The sequence below is a fragment of the Artemia franciscana genome, chromosome 11 (genome assembly GCF_032884065.1).
Source record: "Artemia franciscana chromosome 11, ASM3288406v1, whole genome shotgun sequence".
Classification (NCBI taxonomy): Eukaryota; Metazoa; Arthropoda; class Branchiopoda; order Anostraca; family Artemiidae; genus Artemia; species Artemia franciscana.
Window position 1 is genome coordinate 19,438,283 of NC_088873.1, and position 20,671 is coordinate 19,458,953.

The 20,671-nt window shown below is 34.8% G+C and overlaps 1 protein-coding gene and 1 long non-coding RNA gene across 2 annotated transcripts in view; both read right to left on the reverse strand.

Moving 5' to 3' along the window:
• Positions 1 to 16,262, reverse strand: part of LOC136033324 (actin nucleation-promoting factor WASL-like) — a 65,896-nt gene extending 49,634 nt beyond the window's left edge. Inside the window, exons 1-2 of the mRNA XM_065714118.1 lie at positions 16,107 to 16,262; positions 2,145 to 2,372 (exon numbers count right to left, since the gene is read on the reverse strand). Of these exons, the coding sequence (XP_065570190.1) occupies positions 2,145 to 2,372; positions 16,107 to 16,208 (330 nt within the window). The 5' untranslated portion in view covers positions 16,209 to 16,262. The remainder of the gene's footprint in view (positions 1 to 2,144; positions 2,373 to 16,106) is intronic.
• Positions 1 to 20,671, reverse strand: part of LOC136032933 (uncharacterized) — a 417,461-nt gene that overhangs the window by 173,796 nt on the left and 222,994 nt on the right. The window lies entirely within an intron of this gene.

Sequence of the window (20,671 nt, forward strand, 5' to 3'; positions counted from 1 at the left end):
TGAAGCAGAGCGAGTATTTTTGATTACACATAAGTAAGGTTCAAACAATAAGTAAAAATTCAATATACATTTTTGTAGGGTCTACTGTATTTTGTCTCACAGCTGAAGGGTCGAGTAGAAATTTCAAAATTTATTTTCTATGAGATGATTAAGAGTAATCAAAATTTCGTACTGGGAGGATGGGGACATATATTCTCCTCTCGTCCTCATTCAAGAATATATCTTACAGGTTTTTTAGGCACGTGTGTTGACCAATAATCTCAGCTGGTAGTTTATTACATAATACTTTGTCTGATCACAAGTCAGATGTAATATTTAGGATAGTAGATAGAAAAAACGACTGTACCATTGGAATCACCGTGTCGGGGTTACAGGGGATTCATCATTAACTCAAAATCAAGTTTTCGTGCAGATACAAGGCTTTGAGCTTTTTTTTGCCAATTATTCTTATATAGATCTAAAATTCCGCCATGAGTAGCGTCTAAAACCTTTCATTTTTTTGGCTTCAAATATGCAAGTTTGCTCTTTAAAAATTTTCCAATTCGGATTTTTAACAGATTATTGGTATAAAAAAATACGCATTGGTTTTTGTCTTGAGCTGTTTGCGAGTTCATCATATCCAGACTCATGCCACAGGTCGAATGTGTCCATTGTACAGTTTTCAATTTTCCAGCTTGCCAGTTGAATTTACGGTAGATTAGCTGAAGCTGATCACAGTTGAAGAAACTTCCTGAAGATTTTTGAACAGCACAAACGGAAAATACACAAAATTTAGTTTTTTTTTTAACAAAGGCATTTTATCTTAATTCTCAATTTCAACTTTTAAAAAAGAAACTAGATCTTTTAATTTCTAATCAATCTCTCCTAAGCTTCTCCGATCACCCATCCAATAGAAAGTGGTAAGGGTAAAAAAAATATACATAAAGGCCATATCATTCTTTACTAAATGTCCCATATCCGGGGGCACTTGAACATATCGTTTTTTCCAAACTGGCCCCAACCCAGGGACACATAATGCAAAGGGCTCCTCTATCCCTAATTCCAATCAATAAAACAAGAAAAGTTTCATTGTTTGTGGCGTTCACTCCTCTTTTCACGTCAATTTTTTGTTTCAGCCTTCGTGCCCGTGTTCCTTTCCTCTTTTATTCCAGTTTCCCTATACCTTTCCCTGCTTTTGTTCCTTTGGGATAATATAATCACTCTTGTGCTCCTTCCTTCCTCCGTTGCTTTGTTCTCATGCTCCAATGTATTTCCTATGTAACAAGAAACTAGCCAGTTGAACTAGTATGTAACATCATCACAGTTTTTAGCACTTGTTGCAGTTCATTACACAAAGACAATCTAAATTTATCAGGATCTCACCTGTCTAGAGTACACACCCTAGCTGTTTTCCAACATTAGTTTTTTTCCGGATGGTTCAAAGTCAAGACCGAATAAATCTTAATCTTGACTGACCAAGGGTAATTAAACATTAGTAAATTGTAAACTATATTGAAACATGTAATTTTTTCTGAAAAGTGACAGATCACATTCTAACTATTTTCATATTTTGAAATTACCCAAGAATTGATAATGGAAATATATAACAGGATTGTAATACGAATAAACCTTCTAATTCGTGTCAAAAACTGAAACCATGGGTGATATATATATGTATGCATATATATATATATATATATATATATATATATATATATATATATATATATATCTATGTTATACATAACATTTAAACCTTACATTGATCATTCGTTTGACTGGCATTGTTTTTCAGATATAACAGAAGTCAAAACAGGATCTACATTAAGAGCATACTTTTTTTTTAGAAAAAACAAAATATTAAGGTCCAAGAAAATGACGACTGTAATAAAATTTTATTTTCTAGAGTTCTGATACAAAGATTTTTATTGTTTTATTGGATTGTCATTTGTTAAAATGTTTCAAAAAACATTTTACTTTAAAACATTGCCTGCTATATTACCATAGGTACACAACTCCAGTCCGTAGAGGTGGTGAAATCAGAGAGTATAATCTTGGGAGGAGGAATGAAACAAAAGAAAATGCGTTTTTACTAAATTTCCCAACTTCTTATGTCAGGAATGTGTACAAGACGCCCATACTGAGACAATTATTAGAATACTTACATCACCTTCAAATGTGTGAAAATATGATCTCTGCATCTTGTAAGTAAAATTATTATACAATTCTTGCTCCCATAAAGCTATTTGCTTATCTGGACAGTAAACACGGATGAAATACGATCTTCTCTGGCTATCCCGCACAAAGCAGGCCACCCCACAGTGCCTTTTTATCCATCTACTGTGAGTGGCCGAATCAGAATGAAGGACTTGAACGACTGTGGTACTTAAGGCCTACAAAAAAGTGAGATAAACAAAACAAAGAAGTCCAAAGACTGTGGGAGATTTCTCCTGAACACTTATTCTTTGATTCCACAGTACACTTTAATGGGATGGCTAGTTTTAACCTTATTGCAGTGGGTTGAAAAGTGTAGAGTCAGTCAAAAATTTATTACCAGACAAAAAAGGTTTCTAAAGTTTGGACTGAAACAAATTGCTATGCAAAAAAAGACAAACATATTCGTATTGGCAAAAAAAATATTGTTCTAACAGCAAGGGAATGAAGAATAAATATTCATATGACTATTACAAAGGCAAAACTACACATGAGCAAAAGCACGATTTTCGCCCTCCCTAAAAGCTGCATTCATTAGCTATAAATTAAGACAATTTTTATTTAAAATCAACACATTTGATAGAAAGTCTTCCGTGTACTTTGAAGATGTATCTACCATTAATAGGTTCATTCAAGGTAGTTCTACCAAAAAGTAATGAAAAATGTAAACTGTTAGAAAAGAAAAACTTTAAACTAGCAAAATTTGCTCACAGAATATTAGTAAATTTTACTTAATAGATAACTTGACGAAAGTATAACAGTTCAAAATAGGGATGAAACCTTTTAATCGTCAGTGAACAGATATAAAACTTTTAACTGGATATTTCGAACACATATACAGTGTTCATCATCAGCAGTAAAACTCTGCAGTTTTACTTAATAGAATTGGTTAAAACCACTATTCACACTGATTTCTAAAGCCCCAACTATTTATCATTAACAGATGCATTCTGGGTAGTTCTACAAAATGTATTGAGAAAAACCATATTGTCAGGAAGAAAATACAAGCAGACTTTAAACTAGAAGCATTGACTCAGAGAAACAAAAGCAAATTTTACTTTGCAGAATTGGCAAAAGTCCAAAACTACCAACCAATCACTGATCTTCACCTTAAAAAACGGCACATAATGTTATATAGTGGATACCTCAAGTCGAAGTATTGCTTCATAAGAAGAAAAGGCTCCAAATAACTTACAAACATTCTCAAACAAAACATTCAAACTGAAAAATAACAAAACTATGATAATTAAAAAACGAACTAAATTTCTTTTCTATTTTCTAAAAAGAGTTGTTTAAAAAAAACACAAAAAAAAAGTATTAAAACCTAAGCAAACGGAATTCAAGTCATAAAATAGATAAAATCTAAATGACCAGAAACTAAAATGCATTTAATCAAGTCAAACTGAAAAATAAGCAGAAATTAGTATAAATGAAAAAAAAACATAAATGGAACAGAAAACACCATAATTAGACTACATATTGATTCCCATTCCCCAAACTAGAGTTTCATTTGCACTACACTAAAAACAAAATATATGCAGAGTATCCTTTTTTCACTGTACTATTAGAATATTAAATACTGTGCAAACTCCTGGGATTTTTTTTTTCTTTTTAATATATCACTGAATTTCAAACAATCAATTTATACTATTATGATCTGCAACAAATTTTTAGAGATGTTTTCTTCCTTTCAAATCCATTTGTTTCAACCGTCTAGAAAATTAATTGATGAATCATTCATTGATTCACCGATTTTTAAGATAAGTTCAGCAAACAAAACCGACTGTATCAAAATGTTAATTGGCGTTTTATCTCAAACCGCCAGTTAAATATCAGTTTTCTAGTTTTAAATCAAACCAAATAAGGCTAATAACAGGGACAAAAAATGTCCTTTTTAAATGGAAAAACTAACTATTGTAAGAAAATCTTTGTTTCTTTTCTGTAGTTTTTTTAATATTTGTACTATTAATACAGCTAATATAAAACAAAACTGTTAAAAAAAATGTGATTTTCTTTAAAGTAAAAATGACCCACTAGCCTTTTGGGGTTTGAAGTTTACTTATGGTAGTCCCACCTTTATAAATTATGCTCATTTTAGGTTTCATTTGTAGGCTCAAAGTAATTTCTATTTGTTATAAGTTAAACACAATCATTTATTTTAATTTATGTTTGTTTTGGGTTCCATTCATTCATTCATAATTGCTGCTTGTTTTCAATTTGGCTTCATTATATGACTTTATTTCTGCTCGTTTTGGATTTCAAAATCACTCGTTTACTTTTTGTGAAGTCTTATCTTTTTTTTAATTTAGCTGCATCCATTCTAGCCTTTCTTATGGGAGATCTGCTACTTAATCCCAATACCTAACTATACTAGCAAACCTATTTACTCTTCAATTGGTCAATCCTTAAAACTAGCCCATTAATCTAGACAGACAAAAGACTCTCTTAAAAGTGAACAGAGTCCTCAGATGTTTCTGCTTAATTAGGTCAAAGGAACATTTGGAGCTTCGCAAAAGAAAAAAATATTCTTTTGTGAATAGAAATGAGCTTTTGAATTAATTACATAAAAAAAATAGTTTTTCCAACTGAAAGTAAGGAGCGACATTAAAACTTAAAACGAACAGAAATTACTCCGTATATGAAATGGGTTGTCCACTCCGCAATCCCTCGCTCTTTATGCTAAAGCTTTTAATTGTTTTAAAAAGCAGAATTGTGGTAAAGAGTCAAACTTTAGCGTAAAGAGCGAAGGATTGCGGAGGGGACAACCCATTTCATATACGGAGTAATTTTTGTTCGTTTTAAGTTTTAATGTCGCTCCTTACTTTCAGTTAGAAAAACTAGTTTTTTTATGTAATTTCTGAACGTTTTTTAATTAATGCATGCTTGATTTTGGCTCTCCACACATAAATTATTAAAATGAAATTTACATTTTAATTCCTTTTTTGGCTAAATGGCTTTCTCTTAGTTCTGATCAGCCGATTTTGAGAAATATGGGATGGGGAAGGAGGCCTAGTTGCCATGCAATTTTTCGGTTACACAAAAAGGCAACTATAAATTTTAATTTTTAACGAATTTTTTTATTAGTAAAAAATATACGTAACTTAAGAATTAACTTACGTAACAAACTTTTATATTCTTAAATTTTTATTATATATATGAGGGGATTTGTACCCTCGTTAATACCTCGCTCTTTACACTAAATCGTAAGTTTTGTGCCGATTCTTTAAGAATGAACCCTGAATCAGAAAGGCCGTAGAATAAATAGTTGAAATTACTAAAAATACTATAGCATAAAGAGCGAGGTATTTATCTCCTCCTAAATACCTCGCTCTTTATGCTAAAGTATTTTTAGAATCCCTCATATGCGTAATAATCTCTGTTCGTTTTAAGTTTCAATGGTACTCCTTACTTTCAATTGAAAGAATTTTTCCATGTTTATTTTTTCATTGTTTTTTTTATAGTAATTTTAGAAAATCCTGCGCCCTTTTCATTGAATTTCTCTTCCCCCATGACATATTTCACCAAGGAAAAATCCTCCCACATAGCCCCCTCCCCTCAACCCCACCCCCAAAACCAAAAAAATCCCCTGAAAACGACTGAACACTTCCCAATAACCATTATTATATGTAAACACTGGTCGAAGTTTGTAACTTGCAGCCCCTCCCCCAGGGACTGTGGGGGAGTATGTCACTCCCAAAGACATAGCTATAATGGTTTTTGACTATGCGGAACAAAATGGCTATCTGAAAATTTTGATCTGTTGACTTTGGAGAAAAAATTAGCGTGGGAGGGGGCCTAGGTGCCCTTCAATTTTTGGTAACTGAAAAAGGGCACTAGAACTGTTCATTTCCGTTAGAATGAGCCCTCTTGCAAAATTCTAGGACCACTTGGTCGATACGATGACCCCTGGGAAAAAAAAAACAAAAAAACAAATAAACACGCACCCGTGATTTGTCTTTGGCAAAAAATATGAAATTCCACATTTTTGAAGATAGGAGCTTGAAAATTTTGCTATAGGGTTCTCTGATACGCTGAATCCGATGGTGTGATTTTCGTTAAGATTCTGTGACTTTTAGGGGATGTTTTCCCCTATTTTCTAAAATAAGACAAATTTTCTCAGGCTCGTAACTTTTGATGACAAAGACCAAATTTGATGAAACTTATATATTATAATCAGCATGAAAATCCGATTCTTTTGATATATATTTTAGCATCAAAATTCCGTTATTTAGAGTTTCGTTTACTATTGAGCCGGGTCGCTCCTTACTTCAGTTCGTTACCACGAACTGTTTGACTAATGTGTGAATATAACTAAAATAGATGCTTCAAGAATGTAACTACTTTCGAAACAGAATCAAAAGGTGACATATGATGTAAATACATTGATTGGTGTTAACTAAGTAAAAAGTAAAGTGTCTCAAACATTTTTATTTTCCAAGTCACTTTGTATAACAAAGGTTGCTGTAGAAAATGAAAAAGCACTCATTAAGTCAAAACTGCAAGTTACATTGCTTATTTTCCACATTTGAATCAAATTTGAAGATAATCATTTTACTCAGAATGAGCAAAAGGTTCAAAATGTGCCTCTAAGGGGGACATGACCAAAACAACCTCAGGGCTTGAATTATGAAAATGATCCATTTTTTGTAGACAACTTTAAGAAGAAAAGTGAACAGGCAATCCTGTAAAACAAGAATCATGTAAAGGGTTTCATCAATGTTGTCCATCACAAATAATCATATTTACTATTAAGTGGCTAGTGATTGCTGTGTTTACAATTGCTTCCATTATTTTGCCAACAACCAAAGTCAGGTTTACTAGCTAATAGCTGCATGCTTCATCTTTATTACCTTTTTTTGAAAAGAAGAGTAATATGGGCAACTCTCTAATCAATTGGCGCTGCCAAAGTTTTTTGTCAACCTTGAGAAATTTGGATAAGAGGTTTTGAGATAATTGATACTGTTTCTTTCAGTAACCTAGGGTGAATAACCTCTAGTCTTGTAGCCTGCTTCCAAGCTATTCAAATGTAATTTTTGGACACAGTATCAGGTGCAAAATTCCATATTTAGGCAGTTTAGGTGGTAAGTTTGCAGCTGACAACATAATTTAGCTAGGATGATAGTTAATTATTGTACTCCTGTTTCCTAGGGCCTCTTAGCCCCCCCCCCCCACCTCCCCCCTTCCATCATCAGCACAACTAGCAAATTTTCTTATATCAAAAACTGAATCAAGCTTCCAAATGCAAGTCAAAATTATGCAAAAGCCTCAAACAAGCTCAGAACCCAGCTAGCTAGTTTTAAAGGAATATCTAAGAAATGGAAGCTTAGTGTTTACTATGTAAGCAGTTTTCCTAGCACTAGAGAAGAGGTTAGCCATATAGGTTGTGATGTTGGATTGGATTTAAACAACGTTGGGATTATTTTTTTTTATTTATTTATTTATTAATACCAAATACAGTAAGCTTTCAAGCTTGTCGCAATAAATATAATAAATAGAAGTTATGACAACATAATACACAACATAATACATAATACAACTGACAACATAGTACACACATATAAATCAATGAAAATAACGACTACAACAAACACTGACAAATAATACTATAAATTATTTAAAAATGATTTACTTTGAAAATTTGTTTCTGCTAGTCTTGTTTTGAATTTATTTATGTTGTCTGTTAGAAATGTTTTAGGTGGAAGGTCATTCCATGGCTTCCACACCCTGCTGTAAAATGAATGTTGGCCTATTTTCCTTTTTGAAAGTGAGGGGTACAATTTATGTGGGTGATAACGGGTCCTGTTAGTGTCATTAAATGTGAAGAACTGTGATGTACTTATATTATCAATGCCTTTGATTATACGGAATGTGTTAATAATGTCTGCCCTATCCCTTCGGAATTGAAGACTTGACAATCCTAGCCTGTGCAGTCTATTTTCATATGGCAAATGTTTCAAATAAGGTACAAGCTTAGTTGCTCTTTGCTGTATTTTTTCAACCCTTGCTCTGTCATTTTTATTCAATGGATACCATACTGACGAATTGTATTCGAGCATAGGTCGAACTGTTGATTTATAAATGGCAATGAATGAACGGAGATTAAACTTACGGAAATTCCGTCTAAGACATAATAGCTGATAGTTTGCCTTACGAGTTACTTCAGAGACATGCTTGTCAAACCTAAGACTAGAATCAAAATGAACACCAAGGTCACGGACATTATCAACAGGTAAGATTGAATGTCCAGCAAAATGGTATTGGTATATTTGTTCTATTTTGCCGAAGTAATGGACAACCCTACACTTATTGTCGTTGACAAACATGGAGTTAGCATTACACCAATTGTGCACTGCATCCAAGTCTTTTTGAAGCAACGAAGCTTCATCTGAATTTGTGAAGGAGCGGTAGAGCTTTACATCATCTGCGAACATTTTAATTGTGGAATGGTGGACAACAAGAGGCAAGTCATTGATGAAAAGGCAGAAAAGTACTGGACCAAGGCAACTACCTTGTGGAACGCCACTTAAAACTATCTCAGCAGAGGACAAAGCATCAACTACAATCACTTTCTGCGTCCTGCCTGTTAGATAATCACCAATCCAATTCAACGTTCTGGCACCAAGGTGATATACCTCACACTTTTGAAGTAAAAGCGGAATGGAAATTTTATCAAACGCCTTAGAAAAATCTTTCAGTTCAGTTCATTCGGGTTTTTAAAAAAAAATTATAACAGTCATAACATACTTAATCTCTCATCTCTATGCAAAAACTGCATGCTGAGTCCCATATCACCTCAAAAATAAATATGCACTATGGCTCTCCCTCCACTTCTCGATACAACCATGGCCCCTACAAAAAAAAACATCCTTACAAGTCCCCCCCTCTTCATCCAGGAGCGAACCACTCCAACCCCCACAAAAAAACTCAATAATAGCTAAAATCACTTTAAATTCACTTTAAATTCACTGTATAGATGCAATCAAACCTGAGACCTTCATCTGCCATCCTATGGAAGTCAGTAATTACTTCCAAAAGCTGTGTATTACATGAACGTTTTTTACGGAATCCGTGTTGAGATGGATGCCAAAGAAGATTCGATTCGAAATAATTTTGTATTCTCTTGACAATTAGTTTTTCCATAAGTCTGGAAAAAATTGAAGTGTTTGATATTGGTCTATAGTTTTTAAATTGCGTTTTTGTGCCAATTTTATACAGGGGTTTAAACAGGGGTTTATTGCTTGGTTTATTGGAATAGTGTGGGGCTGGCAGGAGAATGTCAGGCCAAAGATGTATGTTCAATATGGTTTGGATGACATGCTGAGGTTCCAAGGCAAAGCCTCATTTGTCAATCATTCCCAATAGTTGGAAACAGATAGAATTGCTTGTTGGCCAACTTCCCTTATCATAAGATTAAATCATGGCTTGAAACAAGCCAATAGCAAGGTCAATACTTTATTCAAGTTTATGCTAAGTCTAAAATTTGAAAATATGCTGAAACAAGTCAGTGGCAAAGTAAATCCTTGATTCAGGCTAGTTTTAAGCCTGCAACATTAAAAATAGTCTATGATTGAATCAGACTTTCAAAAAAAGCCAATTAAAAGACAAATCCTTAATTCATGCTTGTTTCAAACATAGATCTTTGAAATTTTCTTGAAATAAGATTACAAAACAAAGCAATTTCAAGATAATTCCTTCATTTGCCTTGAATTTGGTCGGCAGACTAATATCAAGCCAAATTTTGATTCCTGTTTGGTTTCTTTACAGTATCTACCAACAATTATCTGTTACCACTATTACCTTATGGACACTGATTTGACTTGTAATAACCATTTGATTTGATTTGTTAGAGGATTTTTTAAGTAATTACCTATCTATTTTCTGTCAGCTTATGAACTGCAATTTTTACAATCAATTTGTTAGCATGATAGAAACATTGCTAAAATCAGGGGTAAAGTGAAGAATCAGGCGTAATATAAAGAACTATATTCCTTCATTACACAATAACAATTACATCTTTAAAATTAAAAGGTAAAACAGGTATAAGTGGTTGAATAATGTTTGATTAAATGCTGATTATTTTTCCATCAAAATTGCTGGAGAATGGTTCATGAACCACACCTACCATGTGATCACCATTACCAAGTGGGCTTAAATTACATCTCGCCAGCACTCTCTAGTCCTGATGGTTTGTTGCTTGACCTTAACACAAGGACCAGATCTATCGCCATCATCAACTATGGAGCATTACAGTTCTTACAACTAATTTGCTCCAAAGTGCAAATTAAGGTAATTAAGCTAATTATTTTAACCCACTGTTGCCAAAAATTAAAAAAGATTCATCCTTCAAATTAAGATATCATACTCTGGATGCACAGGTCAAACTATAGCTTATTAGGACCAGAGACAAAGAGTATTAATCCCAAAAATAATCAAGTCAAGACAAGAGAATGTTCTCTTATGTGTAGCTGCTTTGTTATTGGTAAATTTGATTTCAGATTGCAAAGAGGTTGATTTCAGACTGAAATTAGCCTTGCATTTTACTTGATTCAAGCAAAATCCCAGGGAGCTTGATTCAAGCTCCTCCAGGCCACTCAGCATGTCCTTGGGTGGCAATAGGGAAACACCCTACAGATATGTAGGGTATGTCCATAGGAGGCACGGACCAAGGGGGAACCTTGTCCATGGGGGTCCATAATAGAAACTGGGGCGCCCTTGCGCAGGGCTGTAAATACAGGTGGAGGAGGAAGAAGGTCCTTCAAATGTACACTCAAAAGGGCTCACCAACATGTTCACACGTCCCATGAGTTACAAACCTTCTGCCAGTAATGGGTTAAATTGTATGGTGATGCAGAACACAATCATGGGAGGATCCTCTATATGAAGACAACTGCAGCAAGGCATAAGATCCAGGTCTATGGACAACAGCTTCTGCAAAGGGCTCCCTCGACCCTTTTGGCATACCTGCAAGACTGGGGACCTTGCACTCAACTCTATTCCCGCTTCAGGAGTGGTACCACTTGAGGAAATTAAACCCTAGTAAACAACACAGCATTCGCATTGGATTCTGATTAATGGGTAATTCTTCATGGCTTGGTCTGTTTTGATGGGCGTTTTGGGGCTGAAAAACCTCTTCCTAGCTAATTCCAAGCTAATCCTAGCTTGAGACTGTCTGTGCAGGATTTTGACTCTTTTCAATAGAAGAACATTGCCAAGTGCTGAAAATCATGTTGTGACCAAGATGGGCCCAGGATTGCACAAAGTCACCATTCATACTGGAGGTCCCAGGGACTTCTTGCTGTCTGGTTCTAATCTGGCTTAAGCACTTTTGGGTAGATTTGAGGAGATATGTTGATCCCTGCCCTGCAATGGTTTCTGAAATTATTGCTTTTCCTGAGGCCAAAATAATTTCAATGATTTAAAGAACACGAAAATTGGAACTTGTAGTGTTATGAGATTAAAAATGACTAATGTATCAACATTTTGACTGACGAATTCAGACAATCCAAACTGGACTTATTAGGAGCTTCAAAAACTGATGATCCAGGAACAGGAAGGATAAAATTAGGTAACATAGAATTTGTTTACTCAGGTAGGAATGATGGGGTACATAGGGAGGGAGTAGGGTTCATGATGAACAAGGAAGCTGCTAAGCCTTGTTTAGGCTTGGAAGGTATTGATAATAGAATACTAATTGCTCATTTTATGACTAAAAAAGTTCAGGTATCAGTTATAGTAGTATATGCCCATGTTAAACCAAGTGACAGAGATACTAGTGACTCAGATGAATTTTACTTACAGTTACAGATGCAAATAGACAGGGTCTCAGGTAGAAATATGGTGTTTTTATTAGGAGATTTTAATACCAAGGTTGGTAGAACTAGTGATAGATGGTATCCTACCCTAGGTAAATTTGGTATAGGAAAAGAAAACAGCAATGGCTACAGAATTTTGCAATTTTATAACAATCTAATTATAACCAATAGTGTTTGATCATAAAATGGCTCAAAGTTGACATGGTATTCATGTGATGGTAAGACAGCAGACCTCATTGATCCTGCCAAAGACTGGCATGATCAATACAGGATGCTAGGGTGTAAAGGAGTGCTGTTATTAATGTTAAAAGTACAGATTACCATATAGTAGTGTCTAGGGCTAATCTAAAGCTGAAATTTTGGAAGGGTAACTACCTCCCAGGAAGTTATGATGTTGTTAGAGTCCAAGATGACAATTTGAGAGAAACTTTCCAAGGAACAGTTGAATGTTAAACTTGAGAGTTTAAAATTTGACATTGTGTCAGATGGTTGGAATAATTTTAGAAAAAAAATTGGTTTTGCAAGTTCAGGGTGCTAGAATAGGTTTGAAAATTAATGTTAAGAAGACTAAGTCACTAAGGCTAGGAATAAGTGAAGATGAATAGGTGACATTGGGTAATGAAAAGATTGACCAGGTGGGCAGCTTCACTTACCTTGGTAGTATTATTAGTAAAGATGGTGGCAGTAGTGAAGATGTTAAAAGTAGAATAGTTAAAGCTCAGGGCAAATTTTTCACGGTTAAAAAAAAGTTTGGAAGAATAGGAAAATAAGTCTACAGACCAAGATTAGAATTTTGGAAGTTATAGTGATGTCAGTGGTCAACTATGGCTCTGAAATATGGGCACTCCAAAAAGCAGATGAAGATATACTAGATGTTTTATAGAGAAATTGCCTATGGATTGTTACCAGCCATAACTGGCTGACTGACCATATTTCAAAAACTAGACTATACAAGAAATGTGGTTCAACCCTGCTTTCTAGGGATATAATGAAAGAAATATTGAGATGTACATTCTGCAGATAAAGGATAACAGATTGCTGAAGATTGTCCTTTTTGGCCAACCATATAGGGCTAAACAGAAAGCAGATCATTCTTGTCTAGGGTGGGAGGATGTCATAAAGAAAGATTTAAAGGAATTGGGAACTTCCTGGGAGGGTGTAAAGAGGGAGGCTTTGAATAGATTGGGATGGAGGAGGAGCGTGCATAGCTGTGTTGGCCTCAGGTGGATTGTTGTTGTGGTGAGTTGTTAGTTGTAGTAGTAGCACAGTGAATACATCACTTGATATATTCACAACATCAAAGAGACTTTTATTGTGCTCCTTCATAATTCAACAATTGCTTCTGAGGAAAATTAAATTTTGAGGCCTTAAAGTGCTAAAAGGGTTCAAAACAGCTCATAGTAACCTTAAAATATTTTTAAAAAACAGAAAACACTGGCAAATATAAAAAAATTGCCAAAAGTAGCTGATTTAGGAATGGTAATCAGGCTAAATATTTTCATTAGTTTTAATAGCAGAGTATAAAGTATAAAGATAAATTTGTGGGATTTATTAAAAAGAGCCAGACACCACTTAAAAATGATGTCAGTTTTACAGTGAAGTTGTTTTCAGTGGGTTTCAGGCTCTTATTGAAAATTCCAGAAATTTATTTTCAAAGCAGTAATTTATTAAGACTAAAGAAAATAGCAATTAAAATTCCTGAATCAGCTACAAATGGCAATTTGTTTTTACTAAGCAGCTTTATAGAAACACACTGTTAGTTACTATGGACTTTTTTAACCTTTTGGTGCCTCATTACAGGCTCAAAATGTAATTTCCCTGTAAGCAATTATTGAATTATGAAAGAGCATAAAAAAGGTGTCAAGTGATGTATTAAATTTCATTCTAGATAAAATATATTGTCAACTACAAATTTACTTGTTAATTTTGATAATATCTATGAATCTAACTGTTTGACTAGAAGTTTTATCAGAAAAGCAAAGGTTCTTAAATTGGAGCATTTTCGCCTACAAATTCAACAGAAAAAAAAGTTACCTGTTTTCAACCTAAGTTGGAATCCAATGAGACATGTATCAAAATACTGAAAGTAAGGAGCAACATTAAAAGTTAAAACAAACAGAAATTACTTTGTATATGAAAGGGGCTGCTTCCTCATCAACAATCTGCTCTTTACACTAAAGTTTGACTCATTCTCTCAACTCTACTTTTTAAAGCAGTAAAAAACTTTAGCACCTTTTTCAACACCTTTTTTGAAAATATAATGACACCTGTTCCAAATCATGACTATACAGAGTTATCCTGTTTTGAAAGAAACTTTTGACAGTGGTTCCAAATTGCACTTTCAAACCCAATTAAATTTTGACAAAAAAGCATTATAGGCTACCTTAATTTTCAGTTTCTTTTTTACTGGTTTTAGTTTTGAAAGTGCAACTCCTGTTCTTTCAGTAGAATTATCAGCCATAGCAATGGGTTTATTTTTCTAAATTTAGGAGATAGGCTATATTTGCAGATCTCTGAAAACTCATGAATTTGTCAAGCTAAAACACTTGTCTTGTACTTCATTTAAGTAGAAGTTCTATTTGGCAAGGTTTTGCTTTTATAAGAAAAAGAATTTTTCTTATAAACAAATTCCTCCACCCAAGGAATTCAAAAAGAGGCTTGACAAGGAATGGGAAGCCAAACCATGGAGATTCCAGTGGGAAAACCCCTCCCAGTCCTCACTACCATAACAGTTGTGGAAGACAATAGGGAGTTAGCTTGGAGGATGATGCAGCTTGTCATACCAAACCATCTCACACACTCTATCCAAAGTTGCTGTTGTCCAGTGGTGCCAACTCTAAATCGCTTGAGAATGGTCCTTGAACCATACCTACCATGTGATCACCATTACTGAGTGGGCTTAAATCGCATCTGTCCAGCACTCTCTAGTCCCTATGGTTTGTTGCTTGACCTTAGCACAGTGACCAGATCTATCACCATCATCAACTACAGAGCATCACAGTTCTTGCGACTAATTTGCTCTGAAGTGCAAATTAAGGTAATTAAGGTGAAGGTCATCAATGGACAGTGCCTTCTAGAGGGAGAAGGAGTGGAGGTATGTGCTTCAAGCATCTTACCAGGGCATACTTTAGGCTGTAGAATCATCCCAAAAAGTTTTATTTTACTAACCTAACTCCTTTCTAGGTAAAATTCTAGTTAATTGACTTCTTGCTTTCTTGGAAAGGGTTTAGGTTAGGAAAATGAAAATTTTATACAGACTTAAGTATGTCCCAGGGAGGTATTTTAAAGCAACTACCTCTACTCCTTCTCCCTCTAGAGGGCCCCAACCTTTGATGACCTTTACAAATATGCATGTTATAAAAGTGAAACCTTGCAAAATAGATCTTCTACTTAATTGAAGTACAACAAAATTGCTTTCAGCTTCATAGCTTTGCTCAATTCCATTTTATAAAGTTTTAAAGATACACAAACACATTTCCTAAATTTTGAAAAAAACATTGATATGGCTAAAAATTCTACTCAAATAACAGAAATTACATTTTCAGAACTAAAGGCAGAGAAAAAGCAACTAGTAACTGAAAATTAAGGTAAAATGTTGTTTTGTCAAAATTTCAATAGGTATAGACCTGTCATGTAGGCAAATTTCAGGGCCCTCTAGAGGGAGAAGGAGCGGATGTGGGTGCTTTTAAATACCTTCCTGGGACATACTTTAGCCTGTAGACCCATCCCTGAAAGTTTAAAATTCCTAACCTAAACCCTTTCCAAGATAGCAAGAAGTCAATTAACTAGAATTTTATCCCTTTCTAAGATAGAAAAATAGTTTGTCTAGAATTTGACCTAAATGTTTACTAGTCTATATTAGAATTCCTTGCCTATAATGTTAAAACAACCATAAATTTGAAAAAAAATACCAAATAGAAAACCAATTGGTGACTTAGACCATTATGATACTTAGTATAGAATGAAAATCTTGGCATAAATGTAGCCAAAAGACTTGCTTGGCATCTAGGGCCAAAAATAGGAAACCAAATGGCGACCTAGGCTATTATGATGCTTAATTCAGAACCAGAATCTTGGCATAAGATTAACCAAAAAACTTACTTGACATCTAGAGCCAAGAAGCCTAGAGATTATATCGTTTTGATCATTTCTTAGCAAGGATGAAGACTTGTTTTCACTGTTGAATTTTCTTTGGGCATTCATTATCTCAAAGATTTTCTATGTAGACAAAAAAGCACAATATGGAATAATATTTCACAGATAGCGTTATTTAGATGGCAGCATCAAGAGCTGTGAAGTTTCAATCTTCTCCGTTCACACAGAGAGTTCATTCTTGAACCTTTCTTGATCTACGAGAGCGAACGATCATGGCTATTGAATTTGGTGCGAGAATTGAAAGTTAAGAAATAAGGATGGGTGATTCAGGACTTGCCACCGTTATTTAGATGGCAGCATCAAGAGCTGTGAAGTTTCAATCTTCTCCGTTCACACAGAGTTCATTCTTGAACCTTTCTTGATCTACGAGAGCGAACGATCATGGCTATTGAATTTGGTGCAAGAACTTAAAGTTAAGAAATAAGGATGGGGGATTCAGGACTTGCCACCCTTATTTAGATGGCAACATCAAGAGCTGTGAAGTTTCAATCTTCTCCGTTCACACAGAGAGTTCATTCTTGAACTTCTCTTGATCTACGAGAGCGAACGATCATGGCTATTGAATTTGGTGCAAGAATTGAAAGTTAAGAAATAAGTATGGTTGATTCAGGACTTGCCATTTTTGAGGGGAGTTTTATCTGGATTGGACTATATATGCTTATGGCAAGCCAAGCTGGCAAAAGAAAAACAAGAATATGGACAAACAAAGTCTTTATAGAGCTAGGAAGATTATTTGAAAGCTAAGTACAACTCTTCCTCTGTATTGTCATATAGAAATGTTCTCCACATCCGCAATAAACTCTTCAAAAACCAACTCTTATGCCCTTCTATATCTGTACCACTTGTACACCCTTCATTTTTGCCAAATTTTTCGCCACTTATCTTCGATGTAATCAGTTGAAACCTAGTCTTAGTTGATGGTGAGTTAATCTATACTGAATTATTGTTACACATGGGAATGTGAGCGGAAAGTTTTTGCCAAGTCGTAGTCGTAGTCAGGACTGCGACTACGACTAAAGCCCCGTGAGAATGGTCCCTCAATGAATAAATTTGATACCCGAAAACAAACATTGTGGAAACACGGAGTTAAAAAGTAGACATAAACTTAAGCAAAACAATTTCTAATCGCAACAACTTAAAAAAAACAAGCTTAATAAAATAAAAAGAAGAACAAAACATATCCTAGTAATTTTCGTTGAAAAGCAGTAAATGAGCTTTTAGTCGGGTCCAACAATTTCCCAAACCGTGACCTTTGTTCCAGGATGGCTTTAATAAAATAAATAGCCCCCAAACAAAGAAACTAGGTGTTGTTTTTTGGTCCACATAATTATTCCAAGTAAGAACTTGGCATACCAAAAAACAAAGGAACAGAGCAAAAGCGATCGGAGAACACGGAACTAAATTGGTATGTAAAACTCACATAAATTTAGATTATGCTTATGATTTAAGCATCCTAGATGAAGTTGTCTGTAAAATGAATAAAATTTTAGAGGTTTATGAGTTCAAAGAGTGAGAATAGATTTGAAAACTAATGTTAAGAAAACTAAGTCCCTAAGACAAGGAATAAGTGAGGATGAAAAGGTGATCTCGTGTAACGTGAGTAGCAATCTAGTGGACAGCTTCACTCACCTAGATAGTATTATTAGCAAAGACGATGGGGGCAGTGAGGATGCTAAAATAACCAAGGCCCTGGGTGCTTTTCACAGTTAGCAAAATTTTGGAAATATATATTGATTAGTCTGCAAACCAAAATTAGAATATTAGAAGCTGAAGTGATGACAATAGTGAAGCATGGTTCGGAACCAAGGGCACTCCGAAAAGCAGAAGCTACACCAATTCGAGAAAAAATAAGAAAATGTGACTTACCAACATTCAAGGTGAAGTTATTCGCATTAAACCATGAAATAACTCTCTCAAATACTACCACAAGGTTAGACTTGATATCACATTCCGTCTTCCCAAGGATCTCAAGAGTGGTATATCATCAGCAAAAGCAACTAGAAAATCTTCATTAGAAGTAGTATTAGAACACGACCAAGCATCAGGATGACATAGCTTGCAGCATACCAGAGTCCTGGTGCTTTTTACCGCCGAAATCAGATTATTAGCATAAATCGGAAATAAAATATGCTCAAGAATAAATCGCTGAGAGAGGCCATAACATACTTCAAAAGGGCTCTGGAAAAGCGGATCAATTGAAACATACCTACCAAACTAGGAATCAAACTAGGAAAAAGCGCTTGTTCTTATACCAATATGCGATAGTTTTCAAAGAAGAATCCGATGAGTCAAGGAATCAAAAGCTTTACGAACATCCAAACATAAAGCTGCCGGGATATGATCAAGATGTATCGTCAAATGAATGAAATTCAAGAGAGCTACGCAAGCATGCGCTGGAATCTAAACTGGAAATCATGCAAAAATTCTTTTGCATCCAGAAAACTAAGAAGCCTGGATAGCATAGCCACCTCAAAAATTTTGCTGAAAACAGATAGGAAAGAAATTGGCCCATAATTAGCAGGATCACTCCGAGAGCCACCTTTATACAGCACTATAGCCTTAGCTTGCTTGAGAGATTCAGGGAAAATCCCTTTTCTCGAAAGACAGACTGACAAGCTTAGTCAATGGTGACAGAATAGCTGGCAGAATGGTACGGATAACCCTTGTAGGAATTTTCTCTGGTCCTGAACACAAGGACCCTTTAAGATTATTCACGATACGAACTACGTCAAATTCAGAAACAGTTCAAGATCATTGATTTTAAACATGAGGGTCCAAGATAAGCTCTGAAACTGCAACAAGAAGTTGCAGAGGAAGCAATTGTCTTCCCTACATTAGCAAAATAAGAAATAAGCTCTAGGTGAACATCTTCTTCTCCTTGAACGGTTTTACCATCGATTATCCACATTGATGGAACGGAAGACTCAGGAAGAGTAGGTCTAAGAACCGAATTAATTAAATACCATGTCTTCCTAACATCCTTTCCACATTCAGAAAATTTCTTATGATAATACTGAAACTTAGCCTTCCATCACATCGATGAGTTACAGATGATGAAGCCTTGTAAAGCTCCGACAAATAATTTTTTCTTTTTTTGGCTTTTATGGAGACCTGAAGTCTTCCATAGATTCAGTGGTGCTATCCTTTTCGAAAGATGGAGCGCTGGACCTAGATTGCAAACTTACATGATTCCTTCTTTAACTAAATAATAAAAGAAATCAAAAGATCCGTTTGAATCAGATTCAGAAGCCAAACTATCCCATGATTGATAAGTCAGACAAAGAATTAAGTAGACTTTGCTCATTATCACCACAAGGGAAAAATGAAAGATTAGATGGTGATGCTGCGCTTAATCAGCATTCGTATATCGGGAAATAGCGGGAAAATGATAAGAAATATCACTAACCAGCACCGAATTATCTAAGACATCTAGTGATGAAAAAATATTATCAATAAGAGACGCATGCGTGTCAGTAACTCGGGTTAGTATACAAACTGAAGGCAAATATTCCAAAGAGAGCATCACCGACAAAAAATCTATAGCTGAAACAGAATTTTGATCCAGCAGGTTGAGGTTGAAATCGCCCATAAGAATTAGTTCACAGGGATGCTCTTGGACTGAGTCCAATTTCTCTTCCAGAATTTTCATACTCACTTAATCTCAATAAATAGGGATTCAAAGATTCCTTCCTCATTTCTATTTGAATCACTTCGGACGTTATGTGCAAGACGATCAGCAGTTTAAAGTGCAAGGCCAAATTTCGCAATCTGATTCCTGTTCAGCCTCTCCATCCTATATCCTGGTATATTTAAAAGGATATCTTAGTTGAATCCAGGAAATTTTCAAATAATCTAATAACCTCAGGCATTCCGCCACGAACGACCTGTTTCAGCTCATCAAAAGACGAACATAGTCCCTGAATCTTAAGGTGAAGTAAAAAGAAAATATTGTGTCGTTTAGAGGAGGCATAACCATTTAATTGCAAAAAACACTTACTTTTATTAGCCGAATTAGAATAATTATTCTTCTGATTTCTACTTCAAATTGAATTATTAATTATACTTTCAATATCTAAAGGATTATTTTTTTTATTCAACTAAACGTTCCTCCAAAGAGTTTTCCTCCTACCAACCTAGTCACCAAAAGAAATTGTCAATTTACTTACGGTGGATGGTAAACCCGCTCCGCGACCAAACCCACCAGACCAAAGGTTGTCAACTTAACAGCAGAGCTATGGCATCTATACAGAGGTAACGTTGAATGCAATTTTATGCACACATGAAACTGAAAAACAAAAACAAAAAAGAAAAGCCAAAATAACTGAATCTTAAATAAGGAATAGTGGAGAGGAAAAAATATAAGGAAAAAAGCAAAAAGTAGTATAGTAGAGGTAAGGATAAGTTCCTTTAAATCTTAGATTTAAAAGGAATGATTCTCTTGATCTTTGTCAAATATTAATATATAACTTCTGATAAACATGATTGGCTTTTCAGTTACATACCATTTTTGC